The 18,490-nt window shown below is 38.9% G+C and overlaps 1 protein-coding gene across 4 annotated transcripts; it reads left to right on the top strand.

Annotated features, from left to right (window-relative positions):
- The first annotated feature begins 856 nt into the window (after nucleotides 1-856).
- LOC123770349 (adenylate cyclase CyaB) lies at nucleotides 857-17,830 on the top strand. Of its 4 annotated transcripts, XM_069339812.1 has the most exons (6): nucleotides 857-1,021; nucleotides 2,944-2,995; nucleotides 4,481-4,653; nucleotides 12,626-12,697; nucleotides 17,414-17,578; nucleotides 17,687-17,830. In XM_069339812.1, exons 3-6 carry the CDS (start codon nucleotides 4,498-4,500, stop codon nucleotides 17,813-17,815), a joined length of 522 nt encoding a protein of 173 aa, XP_069195913.1. In that variant the 5' UTR covers nucleotides 857-1,021; nucleotides 2,944-2,995; nucleotides 4,481-4,497; the 3' UTR covers nucleotides 17,816-17,830. The 4 variants fall into 4 exon arrangements, with proteins under 4 accessions (XP_069195913.1, XP_069195912.1, XP_045618129.1 ...); XM_069339811.1 differs by lacking the exon at nucleotides 2,944-2,995 and having other exon boundaries at nucleotides 858-1,043; XM_045762173.2 differs by lacking the exon at nucleotides 2,944-2,995 and having other exon boundaries at nucleotides 859-1,021.
- The last annotated feature ends 660 nt before the right edge of the window (nucleotides 17,831-18,490 follow it).

Consider the following 18,490-nt stretch of genomic DNA (forward strand, 5'->3'; position numbering starts at 1 on the left):
GGTGCTGTTGTCCCAGTTAGTGGTAACTAGTACTGTTGTCATTTAGTCTTTACTCTAATTATTTGGTTCTCCGTTTAGATTACCAATGTAGGTAACGTTTTATTATTACATTACATTACTGTACACGCTTCAATTTAGCACGCCATTTTAGTTCTTCCAATAATGTTATATAATTGTTTAAAACTTCAGAACATGGACGACTTTCATACAAAAAAGGAACGTTTTTGGGCCACAGGGTCAGACATGACTGGGGCGATCTCATCGAAACATAAAATACTGAACAACTTGGAGGATACTGATCCAGACAGCTTTTTCACAAGGTCAAATGTAACACAAACAAGGAGCAATGGTTTCATGTTCAACAAGCTACAATGTAGGACTGAAAACAGGTGCTTTTTCTCCCAGTGTTATAAACCCATGGAACCGCCTACCCGACGGAGATGTAAATGCCAAAACTCTCCTTAATTTTAAAATCTATCCTTAAAAATGTTTTAAAATCTATCCTTAAATAATCATCAGGACAAATGAAGGGACCTTTGAGTGCCATTACTCTTCAAGGGCACTAGAGTAATGGCACTCGGGTAAGTTCAGGTAAATATTTTATTACTGGGTGCCATCTCCCAACTGTTGTCTCTAGATGGTCCATCTTCAGGTGTGGTCTCTAATATGGTCCACTCTCAGGAGGCGCAAGCTACTCCAAGGCACCACGTTTATAAATGTTTACTTTCCTCTACCGAAGTTTTTGTAATAAACATATAATTGAAAGCATAATTATATCTAGAAATAACATAAAAGTATAAAATTTGTTTAAACTGCCTTCAAGTCAACATCTGAATATGTAAAACAGGATATCTTGACAACTTTATTAGTGATCACTAATGTAATCGGCACGACGACTACGGAAAGGCAGCATTTGAATGGCTCCCCTTTGTCAGTGACAGGACTCATTGACTGTTACAGGACCCTCAGACTGTGCTACAGGACCTCACTGGCACAGGAGCCTCAGCCCTGCCTGCAGTAGGTGGGTCTCCACCGTCCCCCAGGTGTGCTCTGGTAGTAAAAACACATATACCCGAACTTGTGTATCGCACTGGATTTGTCATTAGTGTTGTTATTTGACCCAGTGTTAAGTTTAACTTTGGTATTTGGATTCCAGTTCATCCTTGACGCTTTGTGGTGATGTGGCTTATGCTCCGCCTGGTGGTCGCTGGAAAATTTGTTGCATTTACCTGAATTACCTAAGATCCTGCCCGAAACGCTACGCGTACTAGTGGCTGTACAAGAATGTAACAACTCTTGTATATATCTCAAAAAAAAAAAAAAAACATTATATCTAGTGGCCTCGACACGGACGATTCCCCCTCCCCATTGTTGTTGATTACTTTTTTCTATCTGGATATTAAACTAAAGTAATGACTTAAAGTTTAAGTACCGTACGTTTATTGAGACAATAAAATACATCTCAAAGGGATAGAGTAGCTTAGGCTATTTCTACCCTCCTAGTAATGACTTGGCATTTATGGTTTTGACTGGTAGGCAGTTCCAATGGTTTATAACCTATGGGTGAAAAAGCATCTCTTGTTTTGTCCTACATTGTGGCGTGAGCTTGAGGCTGTTGCTCCTTGCTTACATTTGACCTTTTAAAGATGTGGTCTGACTTAATATCCTTCAACTTGTTAAATATTTTGAAGAGGACAATAAGATCAGTCCTGTCATGTCTGGTTTCCAATATTAGTCCTGTGGCCTTTAACTGTAGGGTTACAGTTTTGTTGTAAGGAAAATGTATTCAACGGCTCAGATTTTTCAGCACCTGGCACAAGTATTTCCTAGTAACAGGGAAATTGGCATATTTTTGTTTTACTATTTCTGGCCCGATTTTGAGGCATTGATTAGGGGGTCCAGGGCCAGCTTGGGGGGTCATGAATCCATAGAATCTATCTCTTGCTCTGTCAGAAATTGAAATTGAAATAAGTTTATTGATGTAAAATACACACAAAGGGATGAGGTAGCTCAAGCTATTCTCACCCTGTTCAGTACACCGTGTTAATACATACATATACACACATCACAAACAATAAACATATTACCAAACATTCTGAGAGATAAACATATACATTTCCTCCTTCACAAGTAGTATGGTATCAGATGTACACACAAATACTTTTATGACCTAGGTATACTGTATAGACAATTTGCAAGAGACATGCAGATAATTCAACAAAAATTACAGTTTTGGTGCAAAATTCTTATATCTCTCAAGAATATCATCAACCTTTCCATTGTGACACATCCAGGCTATTTGTTCAGGAACAGTCCTTATCTCAGTGTTTCTATATACATTAATCAAGGGACAATCAAGAACATAATGGGCAAGGGTGTGAAACCTTAACATACCACATAGTTTACACTTCGTGTCATTATCATGAACACCTATCCCATAGTTTGACCTGCTCTGTCAGGGTTGCTACCTTGATAGATCAAGATCCAGACAACCTGTTTGGTAGTTTGGATGGTCTGCCCGGGGTGTGGTCAAATAGTATACAGGTATTTTGACAACCCTATTTTTTTATTGTCGAATCCATATATACAGTAGTTACAGTGTATTAGCTTAAGCTGTGTTAGGCTTTGTTTGGTTAGGATGGGTAAGGTTTTGTAGGTTTTAAAATATTGTCAAATTGTTTATATTATAATGTGTATATGTAAACACACATAATGTAATGTGTTTACATTAGTATAATGTAAATGCTTCGGGCAGTGTTTATGCCTGAAATGCTGTGCATATTAGTGACTTTAGGCATGGTATGTACTAGCTCTCTCTAGAAATCCACCATTGTTTTTAACTCATCTTGTATGTGTGTGTACTTTTACCTGAATAAACATTTACTGATCAATAAATATACACCTTATTACTATATAGTCGTAATGGTTTGCCACGTTCCCCAGATAATCCCCTCCTTGCCCTACCAGGAGTAGCCAGCTGGGATCACCCAGCAAGGTAATATAATTTTGCAAATTTTCTTTGTTCTGTGTAGGGATATTGACTCCATTATGGTTTCCATTCCAGGGATTAATTCAGCAGGGTGCATATGGTAATTTCATTGTTGGCCTCAACTCGTCAACAACTACTTGTACACAGACATTTGTATTTTAGAACATAAAAAAGAAAATTAATCTTTTCTGTTTGATTCATGAAAAGTTGCTTGAAACCTCTTTTATGGGAACTTGTAAACTGCGCATAAAAAAAAAAGTTCTCATGCCTATTAGGAACTGGATGTTAGTTCAATTTTAGCAATTCTAGTTCACCTGGGTTGCTAGTACCATCACTTTCCTGGTCTTGTTAGAGAAAGCCATGCCACTTGCTACTTTACTATGGACTTCACTTTCCTGTTTGCCTTCTGGTTTTAAAAGTCTGTACACTTTGGATAGGATCTCAATATGTGAATCCCCCTTCTTTCACCTTTAATTCCAGGTAAGCGCTTATCAACACTAGTTCTGATTTCCTTAAATTCTTCAATTTGGAGAGGCAGTTCTCCTCATTTAGAAAATCCTGATCATCGTCCAGAGTATGAATTGAAGATTTCTCTGCTATTGCTCACACCCTAAACTCAGCACTTCAACACAAAAATAATCTGACAAGACATTCTGATCAAGAAACGGGACCTGAGAAATAGTCAGATCCCGTTGGGTATGCCAATTTTTTCTATATTTAACAATACAGTACTGTACAGTACTTTAAATTTTTTCATATTTTTTTACAAAATTAATCTAAGATGTGTAGCTTCTTTACAATCCTCTTGGAACCAGATGAGCTTTGTCTAATTTTACATCACCAGACAGATGACCACTGAAACGTGGTAAGAATTGAAAATGAATTGTTGGGGGACAGGCAGCATGTTTATACATACAGCGTATGTTAGGCTTATATCGAGGTCCCAGCAGGATCAAATTACCGACTCTCCAGGATGCAACCCCTTCAACAAACTGACTAACTCCTGGATACCTAGTTACTGCTAGGTGAACAGAGGCATTAGGTGATAAGAAATGCACTCAACCATTTCTGTCCCACTTGAGATTCAAACCCGGAATTCTCAATTGAGAGTCGAGAATGAACCCGACTGTACTATTTATTTCCAAAAAATGGGGATTAACAAGTAGCCTAATTTTTAAAACTAGTCAAGACACTGGATCAGAAAGCGTCCTTTGTGGTGGTAGAGTTCAGAGTTGATGCGAGGACCCAGTTTTTTAAGGAACTGTTCTCTCTATGTTACATGTGATAGAGCTTGGCAATGTTCTGTGTATGGTGCATGTGGAAGAGCTTAGCAGTACTGGACTAAGAAGGGAAAATAATTTTTCTTAAAATGACTATATTTCATAATCTTTGTCTTGATGTAATGTACAGTACTGGGATTGTAAATGGGATATAATTTTCCCTTTGATTACTCTATGATAAAAAATACCTAGATATTATTGTATCTTGCAGAAACTTCAAGATTGAGAATGCCACGTAATGTTGAGATCAAAGCCAAGGTACATGATGTGGCAAAACTCCATCAATGTGCAGCCCAGCTTTCTAATAGTGAGGGTGAAATTCTACACCAAGAAGATACATTCTTTTGTTCTCCAAAAGGAAGATTAAAGCTACGAGTCTTGAAGGTTGATTACGTTACCAGCACTTGTTTGTCCATGCAATGCCAACTAATTGCAGTAGAACAGCTTCTTTTTGGAACAGTGAATTTAAGAATACAGAATGCCTGCTTTTGGGGGTCTATTTAAGGAACTTTATTTTTTATTTGAGGTGTGTGTGTTTGTGTAATTACCTAAGTGTAGTTACAGGATGAGAGCTACGCTCATGGTGTCCCGTCTCCCCAGCACTCTTTGTCATATAATGCTTTGAAATTACTGACGGTTTTGGCCTCCACTACCCTCTCACTTAACTTGTTCCAACCGTCTACCACTGTTTACAAAAGTGAATTTTCGTATATTTCTCCGGCAGTTTTGTTTCGTTGGTTTAAATCTATGACCTCTTGTTCTTGAAGTTCCCAGTCTCGGGAATTCTTCCCTATCAATTTTATCGATTCCTGTTACTATTTTGAACTTGGTGATCATATCGCCTCTTTTTCTTCTATCTTCTAGTTTTGGCATATTTAATGCCTCTAACCTCTCCTCGTAGCTCTTGTCCTTCGGTTCTGGGAGCCACTTAGTGGCATGTCGTTGCACCTTTTCCAGTTTGTTGATGTGCTTCTTAAGATATGGGCACCATACAACCGCTGCATATTCCAGCTTTGGTCTAATAAAAGCCGTGAACAATTTCTTTAGTATTTCTCCATCCATGTATTTAAAAGCAATTCTGAGGTTAGAAAGTGTAGCATAGGCTCCTTGCACAATGTTCTTAATGTGGTCCTCAGGTGACAGTTTTCTATCTAGAACCACCCCTAGATCCCTTTCTTTGTCAGAATTCTTTAAAGATTTCTCACATAATTTATAGGTTGTGTGGGGTCTATGTTCTCCAATTCCACATTCCATAACATGGCATTTATTCACATTAAATTCCATTTGCCAAGTGTTGCTCCATATACTTATTTTGTCCAGGTCTTCTTGAAGGGCATGACAATCATCTAGGTTTCTTATCTTCCCTATTATCTTAGCATCATCAGCAAACATGTTCATGTAATTCTGTATTCCCACTGGTAGATCATTTATGTAGACAATGAACATTACCGGTGCAAGAACTGAACCCTGTGGTACTCCACTCGTGACATTCCTCCAATCCGATACCTTGCCTCTGATTACGGCCCTCATTTTTCTGTCAGTTAGGAAATTTTTCATACATGTTAGTAGCTTACCTGTCACTCCTCCAATATGTTCCAGTTTCCAGAACAACCTCTTATGGGGAACTCTGTCGAAAGCCTTTTTTAGGTCCAGATAGATGCAGTCAACCCAACCATCTCTTTCCTGTAATATCTCTGTGGCTCGATCATAAAAACTGAGTAAGTTCGTTACACAGGATCTTCCAGATCGAAAACTGTCTGTCTGATATTATATCGTTTTCCTCCAGGTGTTCTACCCATTTAGTTTTAATTATTTTTTTCAATATTTTGACTTACACTTGTCAATGATACAGGTCTATAATTAAGGGGGTCTTCCCTGCTTCCACTTTTGTAGATTGGAACTACGTTAGCCTTTTTCCACACATCAGCTACAATTCCTGTACACAGGGATGCCTGAAAAATCAGTTAAGTGGAATGCTGAGCTCAGGTGCACATTCTCTCAGAACCCATGGTGAAACTCCATCTGGACCAACTGCTTTGTTCTTACTTAGCTCCTTGAGCATTTTTTCCACTTCGTCTCTAGACACCTCTATGTTGTTCTCTGGAATTCTTATTGTGTCTGGTTCCCTAAAGATTTCATTTTGTACAAACACACTTTGAAACTTTTCGTTTAGTGTTTCACACATTTCCTTTTCATTTTCCGTGAATCTATGTATATTATCCTTTACCTGCAATTTGTTGTTTATGAATTTATAGAATAGACCTGGTTCTGTTTTACATTTGTCTGCCACCTCTTTTTCAAAATTTCTTTCTGCCTCTCTCCTCACTGCTGTGTAGTTGTTTCTCGCATCTTTGTATCGCTGGTAATTACCTAAGTGTAGTTACAGGATGAGAGCTATGCTCGTGGTGTCCCGTCTTCCCAGCACTCTTTGTCATATAACGCTTTGAAACTACTGACTGTCTTGGCCTCCACCACCTTCTCCCCTAACTTGTTCCAACCGTCTACCACTCTGTTTGCGAAAGTGAATTTTCTTATATTTCTTCGGCATCTGTATTTAGCTAGTTTATATCTATGACCTCTTGTTCTGAAAGTTCCAGGTCTCGGGAAATCTTCCCTATCGATTTTATCAATTCCTGTTACTATTTTGCATGTAGTGATCATATCACCTCTTTTTCTTCTGTCTTCTAGTTTTGGCATATTTAATGCCTCTAACCTCTCCTCGTAGCTCTTGCCCTTTAGTTGTGGGAGCCACTTAGTAGCATGTCTTTGCACCTTTTCCAGTTTGTTGATGTGCTTCTTAAGATATGGGCACCACACAACCGCTGCATATTCTAGCTTTGGCCTAACAAAAGTTGTGAACAATTTCTTTAGTATATCGCCATCCATGTATTTAAAAGCAGTTCTGAAGTTAGAAAGCGTAGCATAGGCTCCTCGCACAATATTCTTTATGTGGTCCTCAGGTGATAGTTTTCTATCTAGAACCACCCCTAGATCTTTCTTTATCAGAATTCTTTAAAGATTTCTCACATAATATATAGGTTGTGTGGGGTCTGTGTTCTCCTATTCTACATTCCATAACATGGCATTTATTAACATCAAATTCCATTTGCCAAGTGGTGCTCCATATACTTATTTTGTCCAGGTCATCTTGAAGGGCATGACAATCATCTAAGTTTCTTATCCTTCCTATTATCTTAGCATCATCAGCAAACATGTTCATATAATTCTGTATACCAACTGGTGGATCATTTATGTAGACAATAAACATCACTGGTGCAAGAACTGAACCCTGTGGACCTGCCTCCCTGGCTCTCCAGTCCCTGGCTTCCCCAGTCCCTGGTTTCCCAGTTACCAATCACTGAACGCTTCAATCCCTAGCTCCCCTAGTGTACTCACCTAGTTGTACTCACCTAGTTGTGTTTGCGGGGGTTGAGCTCTGGCTCTTTGGTCCCGCCTCTCAACCGTCAATCAACAGGTGTACAGATTCCTGAGCCTATCGGGCTCTGTCATATCTACATTTGAAACTGTGTATGGAGTCAGCCTCCACCACATCACCCCCTAATGCATTCCATTTGTCAACCACTCTGACACTAAAAAAGTTCTTTCTAATATCTCTGTGGCTCATTTGGGCACTCAGTTTCCACCTGTGTTCCCTTGTGCGTGTTCCCCTTGTGTTAAATAGACTGTCTTTATCTACCCTATCAATTCCCTTCAGAATCTTGAATGTGGTGATCATGTCCCCCCTAACTCTTCTGTCTTCCAGCGAAGTGAGGTTTAATTCCCGTAGTCTCTCCTCGTAGCTCATACCTCTCAGCTCGGGTACTAGTCTGGTAGCAAACCTTTGAACCTTTTCCAGTTTAGTCTTATCCTTGACTAGATATGGACTCCATGCTGGGGCTGCATACTCCAGGATTGGCCTGACATATGTGGTATACAAAGTTCTGAATGATTCTTTACACAAGTTTCTGAATGCCGTTCGTATGCTGGCCAGCCTGGCATATGCCGCTGATGTTATCCGCTTGATATGTGCTGCAGGAGACAGGTCTGGCGTGATATCAACCCCCAAGTCTTTTTCCTTCTCTGACTCCTGAAGAATTTCCTCTCCCAGATGATACCTTGTATCTGGCCTCCTGCTTCCTACACCTATCTTCATTACATTACATTTGGTTGGGTTAAACTCTAACAACCATTTGTTCCACCATTCCTTCAGCATGTCTAGGTCTTCTTGAAGCCTCAAACAGTCCTCTTCTGTTTTAATCCTTCTCATAATTTTAGCATCGTCTGCAAACATCGAGAGAAATGAATCGATACCCTCCGGGAGATCATTTACATATATCAGAAACAAGATAGGACCGAGTACAGAGCCCTGTGGGACTCCACTGGTGACTTCACGCCAATCGGAGGTCTCACCCCTCACCGTAACTCTCTGCTTCCTATTGCTTAGATACTCCCTTATCCACTGGAGCACCTTACCAGCTACACCTGCCTGTCTCTCCAGCTTATGTACCAGCCTCTTATGCGGTACTGTGTCAAAGGCTTTCCGACAATCCAAGAAAATGCAGTCCGCCCAGCCCTCTCTTTCTTGCTTAATCTGTGTCACCTGATCGTAGAATTCTATCAAGCCTGTAAGGCAAGATTTACCCTCCCTGAACCCATGTTGGCGATTTGTCATGAAGTCCCTTCTCTCCAGATGTGTTACCAGGTTTTTTCTCACGATCTTCTCCATCACCTTGCATGGTATACAAGTCAAGGACACTGGCCTGTAGTTCAGTGCCTCTTGTCTGTCGCCCTTTTTGTATATTGGGACCACATTCGCCGTCTTCCATATTTCTGGTAGGTCTCCCGTCTCTAGTGACTTACTATACACTATGGAGAGTGGCAAGCAAAGTGCCTCTGCACACTCTTTTAGTACCCATGGTGAGATCCCATCTGGACCAACAGCCTTTCTAACATCCAGATCCAGCAGGTGTCTCTTGACCTCCTCTCTCGTAATTTCGAACTCCTCCAAGGCCGCCTGGTTTACCTCCCTTTCTCCTAGCACAGTGACCTCACCCTGTTCTATTGTGAAGACCTCCTGGAACCTCTTGTTGAGTTCCTCACACACCTCTCTGTCATTCTCTATACCTGTCCTCGCCTGTTCGAAGTTTCAATACCTGTTCTTTCACTGTTGTTTTCCTTCTGATGTGACTGTGGAATAGCTTTGGTTCGGTCTTGGCTTTGTTTGCTATATCATTTTCAAAATTTTTCTCTGCTTCTCTTCTCACCCTGACGTACTCATTCCTGGTTCTCTGGTATCTCTCACACAGATAAGAGATACCACACACACACACACACACACAGTGTGTGTGTGTGTTTACTAGTTGTTTACTAGTTGTGTTTTGCGAGGGTTGAGCTTTGCTCTTTCGGCCCGCCTCTCAACTGTCAATCAACTGTTTACTAACTACTTTTTTTTTTTTTTTTTTTTTTCCCCACACCACACCACACACACACACACCCCAGGAAGCAGCCCGTGACAGCTGACCAACTCCCAGGTACCTATTTACTGCTAGGTAACAGGGGCACTTAGGGTGAAAGAAACATTGCCCATTTGTTTCTGCCTCGTGCGGGAATCGAACCCGCGCCACAGAATTACGAGTCCTGCGCGCTATCCACCAGGCTCCGAGGCCTGTGTGTGTGTGTGTGTGTGTGTGTGTGTGTGTGTGTGTGTGTGTGTGTGTGTGTGTGTGTATGTGTGTGTGTGTGTGTGTGGTGGGTGTATGTACTCACCTAGTTGTGTTTGCGGGGGTTGAGCTCTGGCTCTTTGGTCTGTGGGTGGGTGTGTGTGTGTGTGTGTTTACTAGTTGTGTTTTGCAGGGGTTGAGCTTTGCTCTTTCGGCCCGCCTCTCAACTGTCAATCAACTGTTTACTAACTACTTTTATTTTTTTTTTTTTTTTTTTTTTTTCTACACCACACACACACACCCCAGGAAGCAGCCCATGACAGCTGACTAACTCCCAGGTACCTATTTACTGCTAGGTAACAGGGGCACTTAGGGTGAAAGAAACTTTGCCCATTTGTTTCTGCCTCGTGCGGGAATCGAACCCGCGCCACAGAATTACGAGTCCTGCGCGCTATCCACCAGGCTACGAGCGCCCATAGGGGCCTCGTAGGGGCCATGTGTGTGTGTGTGTGTGTGTGTGTGTGTGTATATATATATATATATATATATATATATATATATATATATATATATATATATATATATATATATATATATACACACACACAGTATATATATATATATATATATATAAATAAATAAATAAATAAATACACAAACACGTATACAGTACACAGTTGATTGACGGTTGAGAGGCGGGACCAAAGAGCCAGAGCTCAACCCCCGCAAGCTCAACTAGGTGAGTACAGTATTATTCTTTATGCGTTGGACAGTTGCTTGCATCTCATTATCACTGCATTATCCATGAGTAGTTCCACTATCTAGGAAATGTTACTGTTATCATCAGTATCGTTTATGCACTTTTTTAATTCATGTCAAATTCATTTCTCAACGTAGTGGGATGAAATTTTCATGACGCCGATGCCTAATAACATTAGATTTGTTTTACATTTTATACTATACTTCATAATTGGATGAATATTTTTATGCTCCCGGCTCCTTAACTATTGTTTACTAGTGTTTTAACTACAGTACAGTACCATGCTACTCAGTGATACCGGTTTATAATTTAGAGGTTCCTCTCGGCTAACATTTTTATAGATTGGTACTATGTATGCCTTTTTCCATATAGCTGCTAAGATTCCTGTGGACAAGGATGTCTGGAATATTAATTGGCGTGGCATGCTCAGGTCTGTTGCACGTTCTCTCAGCACCCAAGGTGAAACTCCAGGTCCACCTGCTTTATTTCTTCCTAGCCCCTTGAATAAATTTTCCACTTCATCTTGAGAAACCTCAATATATTCTATGGCATGCTCTGAAAGTGGTATTGTGTCTGGCTCTCTGAAACCCTCATTTTATACAAACACTTTGGAACTCTTCATTTAACATTTCACATTCTCGATAGTTCTGTTCCCCGTTCTCAATCTCTGAATTTTATCCTTTACATGCAGCTTGGTTTTAATGAACTTAAAGAAAAGGCCTGGATTGGTTTTACATTTGTTTGCTATATCTCTCTCGAAGTAAGTTCTTTTCCGCCTCTCTCTCCCCTCACTGTTGTACAATTGTTTCCTGTTTGCTTGTAGTGCTGGTATATTTTCAGGTTAGGCCTCTTCCTATATTGACTCTATTTTCTTGTCTTTTCGTCTCTGGCCCTGTGCAAACCAACTGTAATGACCACTGTACTAAAGGACCCTCTTGGTGAGAGATGTGTAGTAAAGTGAACTCTGGAGATAGGAATGCCTATAGGAATCTTTGCACATGCGACATTGCTGGTTGGTAGAAAATGGTTTGCTTGAATGTACTACAGTATACTGTATTTACTTTTTGTTAGTGCAGAGTTTCGAGATACAATACTAACTTATTGACTACCTTCATCCATGCTTTTGACATCTGTGGCCATTACTTTTTCTTATCTCTTTCTTACTCTTTCTGTGGTCGTTTCATCCATATATTTATGGATGGCGATATACTAAAGAAATTGTTCATGACTTGTTAGGCCAAAGCTAGAATATGCAGTTGTTGTGTGGTGCCCATATCTTAAGAAGCACATCAACAAACTGGAAAAGGTGCAAAGACATGTTGCTAAGTGGCTCCCAGAACTGAAGGGCAAGAGCTACGAGGAGAGGTTAGAGGCATTAAATATGCCAAAACTAGAAGACACAAGAAAAAGAGGTGATATGATCACTACGTACAAAATAGTAACAGAAATTGATAAAATCGACAGGGAAGATTTCCTGAGACCTGGAACTTCAAGAACAAGAGGTCATAGATTTAAACTAGCTAAACACAGATGCCGAAGAAATATAAGAAAATTCACTTTCGCAAACAGAGTGGTAGACGGTTGGAACAAGTTAGGTGAGAAGGTGGTGGAGGCCAAGACCGTCAGTAGTTTCAAAGCGTTATATGACAGAGTGCTGGGAAGACGGGACGCCACGAGCATAGCTCTCATCCTATAACTACACTTGGGTAATTACAGTGTGCCATGGTCGTAACAAATACTTACCCTTTGCTTCTGTTTGTCATGTGACATTCCAATATTGTACTTTGTTGCTCAACTTCTTTAATAATGTGTTTTGCTGCCCTTTTATAAACAATATTTCAGAGTTTGCCCATATTTCAGTTCTGAAGTCTTGCCTATACAGTACTTGTTTTTGTGCATAATGTTTTTACTGATGCTTTCCAATTACTTTTTACAGGATGATAATGAAGAACTGATATATTATGAAAGACCAGATCAGGAAGGCCCTAAGTGTAGTGATTATGTGAAGGTAATTGATTCTTATATTTCACTTTGGATACTTTTATTTTATTTTATTTTATTTTATTTATATATATACAAGAAGGTACATTGAGTTTGTGAGAATACATTGGATAGTACAGTATATACATTCTTGTAAAGCCACTAATACGCACAGCGTTTCGGGCAGGTCCTTAATCTAGCAGATAATTTTTAGTAGGTAATTTCAATCAGAATTGATAAATGATAAAGATACATTACAAGAGAAAAATAAGATGAGAGAGATAAGTAGGTATATTAAAGCATATTGTTATATTAAAGTTCTGATTGATTACATTGACAGCTTGATTAGTAATTTAAACAAGGTTAATAGACACCATACAGCAGATTGACAGCACATATAAGACAGCAATGATCACAATGGTAAAGATGTTCAGATTGGGTACATAAAGATTGGGAGACTGGGTAGCAAAAGATACAGATAAACAAGATTTATAAACACCATACAACAGATTGGCAGCACATATAAGAAAACAGCAATGATCACAATGGTAAAGATGTACAAATTGGGAACATAAAGGTTGGGAGATTGGGTAGCAATTGATACAGAGCAATTTTAAGGCAAAAAGTGAAAAACTATGAAGATGAAATTAGGTACTTTTTAGTATTGATTTTGAATGATGTAAAAGTTGGACAGCTTTTCAATTCAGTAGGGAGTGAGTTCCATAAACTGGGTCCCTTTATTTGCATAGAGTGTTTACACAGATTAAGTTTAACTCTGGGGATATCAAAGAGATATTTATTTCTGGTGTGGTGATAATGGGTCCTATTACATCTGTCCAAGAAGAGTTTCAGACAAGGATTTGCATTTAAGAACAGGGTTTTGTAAATGTAGTTGACACAAGAGAATTTGTGGAGTGAGATTATGTTTAGCATGTTTAGGGAGTTAAACAAGGGGGCTGTGTGTTGTCTGAAAGCAGAATTTGATATTATTCTGATAGCAGATTTTTGCTGGGTGATGATGGACTTGAGGTGGTTAGCAGTGGTTGAACCCCATGCACAGATACCATAGTTAAGATAGGGATAGATTAGTGCATAATATAGAGAGATGAGAGCAGAGTTAGGAACATAATATCTGATTTTGGAGAGTATACCAACTGTTTTAGAGACTTTCTTAGTTATGTGTTGTATGTGGGTACAGTACTGAAGTTGAGTCTCTTGTCTAGGAATATGCCAAGAAACTTTCCATCATTTTTATTGCTAATGTTTACATTGTCAATCTGAAGTTGAATTGCATTTGTAGATTTGCTTCCGAATAGGATGTAGTAGGTCTTTTCTATGTTAAGTGTTAGTTTGTTGGTTGACATCCATAAGTGGACTTTTTTTAGTTCATTATTAACAACACCATTTAGTGTATGTGGGTTGGGGTGGGAGTAGATGAGGGTAGTATCATCAGCAAACAAAATAGGTTTCAGAATGTTAGAGACATTAGGCAGATCATTAATGTATATAAGAAAAAGAAGAGGTCCCAAGATGCTGCCCTGTGGCACTCCAACAGTTATTGGTAGAATGGGAGAGATTATATTATTGATGGCTACACATTGGTGTCTATCACTAAGATAGGATTGGATATAGTCCAGTGCATGGCCTCGGATTCCATAATGATGGAGTTTACTTAAGAGGTAATCATGATTAACAGTATCAAAGGCCTTTCTCAGGTCAATGAAGAGTCCAATTGGAAACTCATTTTTGTCAAGAGCTGAGTAAATTATATCAAGGAGACTAATAATAATACTAGACTAGAATATTAGGAGAGTATTAGGAGAATATTAAAAGAATATTAGGAGACTAATACTGTACTAGAATACAAAAAAAATTACTTGATAGATTCCATACATGAAAATACTATACAGTACATGAATCTAGTTTTAGATTTTACCTGCCGAAGCTGCAAACGCCAAAACTGTTAGGTTATAAAATCCATCCGGGATCAAGACAAATGGGGGAAAGGACCTTCGACAAGCTGCCGGCTTCTTGTCCTTGCCAAGGCCACTAGTGTTAGTGGCCCTCAGGTAAATGAGACAAGTCATTTATGTGTTTCAAATTCAATTACCACAAATGGCTTCATAAATACAGTACAGTACTTGTAATAGTGGTTAATTAATATATTTTTATTTAATTCTTTGTGTTGGGGGACAGGAAGCCAGAGTGTATTCATATTCATTAGGCTTATATAGAGGTCCCCTTCCCCCCAAGGTCGAAATACTGACCTCGCATAGGATGTAACTCCCACAAGCTGACTAACTCCTGAGTACCTACTTACTGCTAGGTTAACAGCACCCAATAAAATTAGGTGAAAGGAAATGTGCTGAACCATTTCTGTCCCATCGGGATTCGTACCCGGAATTCTTGATTGTGCGTCGAGAACGAACTCGACTGTACTACCAGGACCCTCAAGGTACTGTACTTTAAAAAATAAAGTTTTTAATAGATTTTTAAGTGTACAGTATTTGCCTTTCCGGTTTGGTGCCTTCTTTTGATAATTACTTACTTTAAGTGTATTTAAAATGCCAAGCTCTTATTCACACTGAAATTACAGTACTGTACTGTACTGTACTGTATAGTAGGCATTGGGTTGTGGCGAGCCAACCACCCACTGTTAGGCTGTGTAATTTGCCTTGGTATTCCCTGCATTATAGGAGTGGGGAAAATTGGACAAGTGCCATTTTCTTGTTAAAATTAAAAGTAGCCTAGGATTTGGGGTCTGTTTCCAACTCAGCCCCCATGGAAAAAAGGCAGGTTTGTTTGGTTGTGTAGAATGTGAAAAGAATATATTAGGAACAAGAATGATGAGGTGCTGGAAGTGCTTGATAAGTGTAAGTACCTCTACAATACCTCGTATGTGTGATTGCTTAAAGATAAATTGTCAATTGAAGATGAAAATAAAATCTTCGTTGGGGAAGGAAATGGGTCGATACAAGGAAAGTCATAGTTGGGAAATTTAAGAGAGGAATAGATGCAGCTAGAGGACTGCCAGAAGTAGTAGTATTGCTAATGTATAGTTGTGAGATGGTGTGGTTTGGAGGAAAATAAAGTTATAGCAGTACAAATGAACAGTCTTGAAAGCATGTGTGGTGTTAGAATAAGTTAGTAAGGAATGAAAAATACAGTGGAGAAATGTTGAATGCAGAATTCAATAAATTGCAAGAATAAGGAAAAAGTGCCAAGATGATATGTGCACGTTGCATTGAATATATGATAGTAGACTAGTGATGAGTATATAAAATTAATTTAAGGGTAGTAGAGAAAGACTGGCAAACAAAGTTGGAAAGTGGGGAGGACAGTGTGAAGAATCTAGTAGCATATTTAGACAATGGACAGGATGTAGTAAGTGGAAGTGGCTCGTAAGACAGGGATAAATGTATATGTAACACTTCACAGGTCTTGTGAAGCAGTGAGCTGCTACTGTGGATGACTGCTCCAGTGTGTGTTTTTTCATCAATACTGTACTTTGTATATTGTGAATGATATAATGAATGACCGAGGTATATTTTTAAGGATTTATTTTTGATGTCCATAAACCACTTTTACAATATTGCTCAATCCTTTTCTGCTAGGCTGATGCCTCTTAACACACTCAAACAAAACATGAAGTACAGTACAGTAATGCTAATGTACGTACAATATCTATTGTACACCAGCCAGATAGGCCCAATTTGGAAAAAAAAATATTGCAAGACTGGTTTTCATTTTGAAAATGGAACATCTGAGTTGGTAGATGTCTAACATTGTTAATGCAAGATTATTTGTGACAGTATTTCCTTAAATATTAGTTTACTCGAATTTCAAAAAAGTTCTTAACAAATCATTATCCATAGAAAGTTTTGGTAAAGGGGAGTCAACATGCCTTGTTTACAGTTTACATGGCTGGTTTTACGTTTGAGACTGACAAGTTTCATTCGGTCAGAATTAATTTTATACTATAGTATCTCCTTAGCTGCAACAGTCAGCAAATGTTGCCGAAACTGTAAAGTTTCCTTTATTGCGTTGTTGAACAGTCGCATCCCAGATAATTGGAGCCTGTGTGAGAGTGGAATCTGGTGATTATTAAAAACTACACATTAAGGTTCTATATTTTAGATGTGGTTGGAAGTGGTTCTGTATGTAGGCAGCATTCAGAACATAGGGCCCAAACCAATTACATTCATCCTATTTATGAGATTTACTTGACATAATTCCCAGCTGATGGCAATCAAGCTCTTCTTGAACATACCTACCCTCTACTCGATTGTTAAAAGTGCACTTCTTGAAATAATTTACCCTAGATATCAAACAATGCGGCTCGATGGTTACAGTTCAAGAAAAATCTGTATTACAGTGAACAGTTTGTAGCATGAGAAAGCCAATAGGTTCATTTACTTCAAGATTGTGTAGCTGGTTCTCATATAAAACAATATTTATATTCATGCTGGTCTAAGTTTGACTATGTGGTTGTTGCAAATGTACTATTCCAAGCATATAGGGAACAGTGCCTTGACACAGATTCAGCAAGCATGCATGCTGTTTAATTTGAATTACAATTTTGTAACAAGCACAACCATAAAACCTGAATAGATTCCTTCTGGTGAAGCTTTAGATTGAGAGATTACCACAATATTATTTTTATTGATAATATTTTCTTAATTTTCTAGCAATTTATGTTTTTTTATTTAATTTTATGTAATTAGTTTTTTACTTTTGATTGCAGGTTTCTAGAAAAAATGGAGAATTGAGTGGGGATGTGTGTAAACTATTAACTCGATGTCTTGGAGTGAAGGGGGCTATGAGGAAGACCAGAACATTGTACATGGTTGATCAGACAAGAGTACATGTTGACTCCGTGGATGGTCTGGGAGACTTCATGGAACTTGAGGTAGGTTTACAGCTCAGTAGTGTTATATGGGCCATGACCTACAGTTCAAGGTGTGGGCGAATGTTATATATAGAACATGCCCTTGTATCTGGCTTTTCTCATTGTCAGGTGGTGCTGCGTGATGATCAAACTGTGGAAGATGGTGAGAAGATTGCTAGTGACCTCCGCCTGAAGCTTGGAATTAAGGAAGAAGACTTGCTTTCCGAGGCTTACATGGATATGATTCTTAAGAAATAAAGGGAGATGATATAATCTTTTTTATTACCTGTATAAGCCTAACCGGAAACCTGTTAGGCTTATCAGGGGTCCCAGAGGTCGGCACCACCTTTCCCAGAATGCAACCCACAATAGTTGCCTTAGGATTATATTTACTGCTAGGTGAAGATGCAAGTAAATTTTGTCATCCCGTGGACCATTTGCTTACAAGCCGGGTAAAATAAATACTGTACAAGCAAAAATTCCTTAAATTTTTACGTTTAATGTATTTTTAGGCTTCACGGACCTGTTAAAACCATTTACTAGAATGTGCAATTTTGTATGTTCAACTATTTACCAAACACCAACATTCCTATATAAGACTTTCAATGCTCTCATACCTTAACCCAGTGCATCTCATAGTTGTCAAAATCCAATACTAGCCGTTTATAAAGATTCAGGCCTTTTAGCTGCACATCATTTATGGACTATCAAGCAAATCTGTGCCAGCATAATCTGTCACTGCTCCCTCCCTTGTCATTTGTAATTATATATACAACTTAATTATAATTAAAAAGTATAGTCTAGCCAGGACCATACTATTCAATAAACATTAGCATACTCTTTCAGTATAGGAAATCTAGTCACATTCGTGAAAGCAACTGCCAAAATCGCAAGACAAACAAGCGGGTCAGTAACTTCTAAAAACTATTATAA

This window comes from Procambarus clarkii, chromosome 42 (genome assembly GCF_040958095.1).
Source record: "Procambarus clarkii isolate CNS0578487 chromosome 42, FALCON_Pclarkii_2.0, whole genome shotgun sequence".
Taxonomy (NCBI): domain Eukaryota; kingdom Metazoa; phylum Arthropoda; class Malacostraca; order Decapoda; family Cambaridae; genus Procambarus; species Procambarus clarkii.